The sequence below is a fragment of the Lactuca serriola genome, chromosome 9 (genome assembly GCF_051521515.1).
Source record: "Lactuca serriola cultivar US96UC23 chromosome 9, Lser_US96UC23_V15, whole genome shotgun sequence".
In the NCBI taxonomy this organism is placed as follows: domain Eukaryota; kingdom Viridiplantae; phylum Streptophyta; class Magnoliopsida; order Asterales; family Asteraceae; genus Lactuca; species Lactuca serriola.
In genome coordinates, this window is record NC_136416.1 from 19212753 (window position 1) to 19218188 (window position 5436).

General features: G+C 38.3%; 1 protein-coding gene and 1 non-coding gene across 2 annotated transcripts; one reads left to right on the forward strand and one right to left on the reverse strand.

Annotated features, from left to right (window-relative positions):
* Positions 1 to 1145: 1145 nt before the first annotated feature.
* On the reverse strand, positions 1146 to 1252 carry LOC145077588 (small nucleolar RNA R71). Its single transcript, XR_013693329.1, has one exon. It is a non-coding gene; the product is annotated as a small nucleolar RNA R71 (small nucleolar RNA).
* A 1102-nt stretch (positions 1253 to 2354) lies between these two features.
* Positions 2355 to 2945, forward strand: LOC145075414 (uncharacterized). The gene has a single exon (XM_079021670.1). It carries the CDS (start codon positions 2355 to 2357, stop codon positions 2943 to 2945), a length of 591 nt encoding a protein of 196 aa, XP_078877796.1.
* Positions 2946 to 5436: the final 2491 nt, after the last annotated feature.

Genomic DNA, 5436 nt, shown 5'->3' on the forward strand with positions numbered 1-5436 from the left:
TATTACTTAATTTTTAGGTAATATTAGCTTTTAGTTTTAATTTTCCATTCCCTGTGTTCGATGCCCTACTTATTTAACTTTACCACAATTGATAGGTCCACTGCCTTTGTGTGTTTATTTTATAATTAAAAGTAGGATTAAAACTAGTTGGGTTTTACACACATCAAGTTTTTGGCGTCGTTGTCGGGGAACGGTTTAAAAATTAGATCTAATTCCTAATTTTATCGATCCTTTGTGTGAATTTTTCTTGCGCAAAGTTAAATTTTTAGTAATTCAGTAAGTAGGTTAGGTTTTAGTATTTTTTGGTTTTTAATCGTTTTAATAAATTATGTCTAAATTTTTCTTTTTCATACAGCCAACTCGCCGAGTGCACTCAAAGCTACTCGGCGAGTTCACTGCTGTTTGACAGTTTAGTTTTTATTTTATTTTTGTTCTTTTTACGCGTTTTTGCTTGTTTTGTTTGCAGTTGTTTCATGACCAGAGTATCTAACACTCCATTGGTTCCTCCATTTGAAGATCTGGAGTCTGCCTTAAAGAAGAACAAAGGAAAAATCGTTTGCGAAACCACTTCTTCAAAAAGCTCGCCTTTGAAGAATCTAAAAGCCGTTTTCAACAAGAAGAAAAGCAGCAAATCAGGAGCTTCTAGCGCCTCTATAGCAATAGAAGACCCGATTAAAGAGGACACCGAATACGAAACCGAAGAGGAGGAAGAACCTACATTCGGGCACAACTCCGATTTTAGCGACGAATTAGCCATTATCATGGCTAACATCGATGAAGTCCCCATGGGGGAATGGAAGAAGAAGATGCGTGACGATACCGGCCCGGGACTTGTGCAACCCGCAATTCCCGCTACTGCTACTTTCGAACTAAAGGGTCACATACTTGCTCAACTAAAGGAGATTCCCTTCTACGGAAAGCATCACGAAGATGCCTATAAACACTTGGATGAAGTCAATGATGTAGCTGATTACTTTAGTGTTCCAAATGTGCCTCGCGAGACCCAACTACTTTGCATGCTTCCAGTTACATTCAAGGGTGCTGCAAAAGATTGGCTCAAGTCACTCCCTCCCGAATCCATCACCACATGAGCTAAGATGAAGGAAGAATTCATTGACCATTTTTGCCCACCTTCTAAAATAGCCAAGTTGAAGAAGGCTATTGCTAACTTTGAACAACAACCCGGAGAGTCCCTTTATGAGGCGTGGGAGAGGTACAAAAGTCTACTAAAAAATTGCCCACACCATGATCTTAATAGCCAACAAGAAGTCTCCATCTTCTATGATGGGGTTAACGTTACAACAAGGCAATTACTTGACTCGCAAGGTCCGCTCACAAAGAAGGCACCCCCGGTGATTAAAGAATTAATTGAAGAGTTCTCTAAACATTCTAGAGAATACCATAACCCGCGAAATGAAGTAAGTAAGGGGGCAGTGAACACGGTTAACGATGGCATGGCGACAATGATGGCTAAACTAGACAGTTTAGATGGGAGAATGACAAAGATGGATCAAACAATCCATGCTATTAGGGTAGGATGTGAAAATTGTAGGGGACCTCACCTAACTACAGATTGTGACTTGGATGAAAATGGAAACAAGAAGGCGCAAGTATTCTATTCTAGTGGCGACAGATAGGATGAAAATTAGCGGAAACCCAAGAAGGAATGGCTCCTGTACGAAGAATACAAAAAGGCAAAGGAAGAGAAATACAAGCAAAAAGAGAGGGGTTTCTATCAAAAGGAAGAACCGGTTGCGGAAAGGAAGGCTGATTTGGAAGAGATGTTTACTAGATTTATAGTTGTGTCCGAGAAGAGACACAATGACCATGATGCTGCCATACAAGAGACCAGAACAATACTTAGGAATCAGCAAGAATTTATTCTCGACATTGAGAAACAGCTAGGGTACCTTGCACAACAAGTGAACGAGAGAAGACCAGGTGAACTTCCAAGTAAACCCGAGAATAATCCACGAATGGAGAACGTGAAGGCTATAACAACTAGTTTTGCGGAAATTATCACTCCTCTGACCCCTGCACAAAAGGTCTCAACTAAGGTGCATGAAGAAAAGATAGAAGATTCAAGTTCAGCTAAACCCGACACGACTCGCCGAGTCCTTCTAATGGACTCGACGAGTCCAAAGTTTGATGACAAAACTGTTGTTTCCTTAAAGCCTTATAGGCCACCTTTGCCATTTCCAATTCGAGCCATACCTGACGAAAAGACTAAAGCGTACAGAACTTTCATGGAACATGTTAAAGCCCTTCAAGTCAACATCCCATTTGCTGAAATGATGCTTTAAACACCTAAATATTTAAACTTGCTTAAGGGTCTCTTTGCTGCTAGAAAAGATATGGTTGAAGTCATGGAGTTAGTATTAGATGAGCTACCAAAAAAGAAGGGAGATCCGGGAAGCATCTCGATTCCTTGTCAATTTGGAAATATACTTGCTACTCAAGCATTGACCGATTCGGGTGCAAGTATTAATCTAACGCCATACTCTTTCTTCGAGAAGTTGAATTTACCGAAGCCAAAGCCGATTAATATGAAGATCCATCTAGTAGATAAGACAATCATTCGTCCAAGAGGTGTTTGTGAAGATCTTCTCATAAAGGTCGAAAAATTTGTATTCCCCGTGGATTTTGTAGTGCTTGACATGGAAGAAGACCCCAAAATTCCAATTATTTTGGGGAGACCATTTTTGAATACCGCATGTGCATTGATAGACGTATGCGAGTCCACGCTAACATTGAGGGTAGGAGATGAATCAGCAGTGTTTAAGGCTATGCAAGAGATTAAGCAAGAAGAAATAAGAAAAAAAGAAGTTTCCTCTATTGATTTGGATGATGAATTGCTTCAAAAAGAACTTGCACTCTTACAAGAAAAAGATCCAAATAAATTTCTACTATCTTCTGGGGAAAATTTGATGCTAAAAAAGACTTAGAAGAGATAGAGAAGTTGTTGGAGGGAACTGATCCAGAAGAATCAATGGAATATGTGGAATACGCATTGACTCGCCGAGTCGCGTCGACAGACTTGACGAGTCCAGTCAAAAAGTTCAGAAGTGTAGGCAACCTTGACCTGCTATTTACAAGTTCTTTCCCTGTTCTTGACATGAAGATTTTTCCAGATCCTTTGGAAGGTCCAACAACAAAAGGCGAAAGTGTTAAAAATTATTGTAACTTCCAAAATGTTCAGATAGCTTGCCTTGATACGATGATACAAAGAGATGAAGAAAGGCGACTTGATAAGGAGGCAAGCTTGGGAGAAAAGGAGAATGCAAAGGCTGGGAGTGATGATGTTAATAACTCATCCATTGAGTCACATGCAACCAAACCTCGAGCCCGAGTTTTTTTCTAATTATGAAGTAATTACGTTTGAAGAAGGAGAAGTACCAAAGATGGGGCCAAAGAATGGAGTGAAGAAAAAAAAGGCTGGGAAACGGATCAAGCATGCAATTGAGAAAGATGCTACAAGGAAAAAGAAATAAGAATTGTGACGGGCTTATAAGAGGAAGATACATGCTTACAAGACAAAGTATAAACCGCAAAAGATTAAGCGTGAATTCCTAATGCAGGAAGACGAAGAAACGTAGAATGGGAAGGGATTCCAGCTAAAGACTCCTCAAAAAGAAGCGCTTGGCGGGAGGCAACCCATTATGAGAGTTTGCTTTCTTTTATCTTTTTCGTTTTAGTTTTTTTTTATTTTCTTAGGACTTTTCTATTTTCATCTTCTAAATCATCACAAATAATTGCTTGAGGGTACGCATGGTCTGAGTGTGGGGTGGATTGTACATTTTTATAGATGACAAAATGATGTAATTTTTGAAATGTTTGCAAGTGACTCGGCGAGTTGGTACCCTGACTCGACGAGTCTATTCAGAATCCAGATAAGTTTCATTCCGCGACTTGACTCGCCGAGTCTGACCCTGACTCGACGAATCGACTTTATTTACTAAAAAAAATAATAATAATTAGCACTTCCAAGTACCGACATAGATGAAATTGAACAAATATCATCTCATCCATGGAATCACATTGCTAAATTGTCTTGCATCGAGTTGGAGTCCTCATAAATACTGAATTTATTTCATTTAGTCGATATATTACTTATTTCTTTCTTATTTAAATCATTATACACAAACCCCCCCTTTTTGTGACTATTATTGTACCTTGCGCAAAAAACGTATAAGCATTTGTTTCGCGTCTCTGTGGATCTACCCTACTTACCTTGTATTACATTTTTAGCGCAAAGTATTAGTGTTTTTGGAGTATATTGTACCCCTATATTTGTTGGGTTTGACACGCCTAACATTACGCATGGTGTATGCACCCATCTAGAAACGGGACTCCAACTATGTACGCGGAGCGTACTCGAAAGTACGCCCAGCGACCATATAGTAATCTTCCTATTAAGTGCTTATTTTCTTAAGTCCTTTCATCCAAAGCCCATATCTAGACCGAAATAACATTCTAAATCATAAAGTTTCCAACTTTATGATCTTTCATGGCTATTAAGAGCCCAACACCAAAACCTTAACCTATCATAAGGTTCTAAGCCACCAAAATGCATACATGGAGGGATGTGAACGATCAAGATCCCTTTTATAGCTCTAGACACTCTAAAACGTCCAAAAGGACAACTCATTTGGTCCAGGGTAGCTCATACCTAAATAGACCAAGATTATGGGGCTAATAAGCACAAAACTCCACATCCAACAAGATCTAATGAAAAAACCAACAAGTTTAGAGATTTATACCTTCTGGAGGTTGCTCAAGGAGTGTAAAACTTAGATCTACCAAGCTTAGAGTTCCTTCCTTGCTTTCCAATAGCTTCCTTCCTTCAAAAGTGGACCCCAAACACTAAACATGATCTCAAAATACGACCAATGGAGATTAGGGTTTGTAAGGGACGAAGTGGGCAATGGAGGTTGATGAGGGGAGAAGGTCTTAGGAGTTAATGATGCTTAAATGGGGCTCAAACCCTAAAAATAAGGCTTTAAACATTAACCACGTATGCCCAACATACTCATACAACTTTACATTTTTCATTAAAGTGCCAAGGGATACTAAGGGTCAAAATATAAATCACCTGAATAATGAATATTACATTTTCTTTACTTTCCAATTCTTTTCATTACTTTTCATTTCTTTTCGTTACTTTCTATTTCTTGTCCTTACTTTCCATGCTTTACACATTTCATACGTTAGTATCAAAATAATCATTTCCAAAATTATATCATCTATATTTCAAAACATTTCAAACGCGTTATCAAAATATTCATTCTTCCAAAACATTCTTTATTTTTCATAAACATTATTCCCTTCAAATCATTTTGTCAAAACATTCTTTCCAAAAACATTTAACACTTTCTTTTCAAAACATTTCATATATCAAAGCATTCATATTTCATTATAATAAAATCATTTTTCCAT

Bases quoted from the DNA above. Each gene is read 5' to 3' on its own strand.
- LOC145075414 (XM_079021670.1), top strand. From the start codon at position 2,355: ATGGTTGAAGTCATGGAGTTAGTATTAGATGAGCTACCAAAAAAGAAG.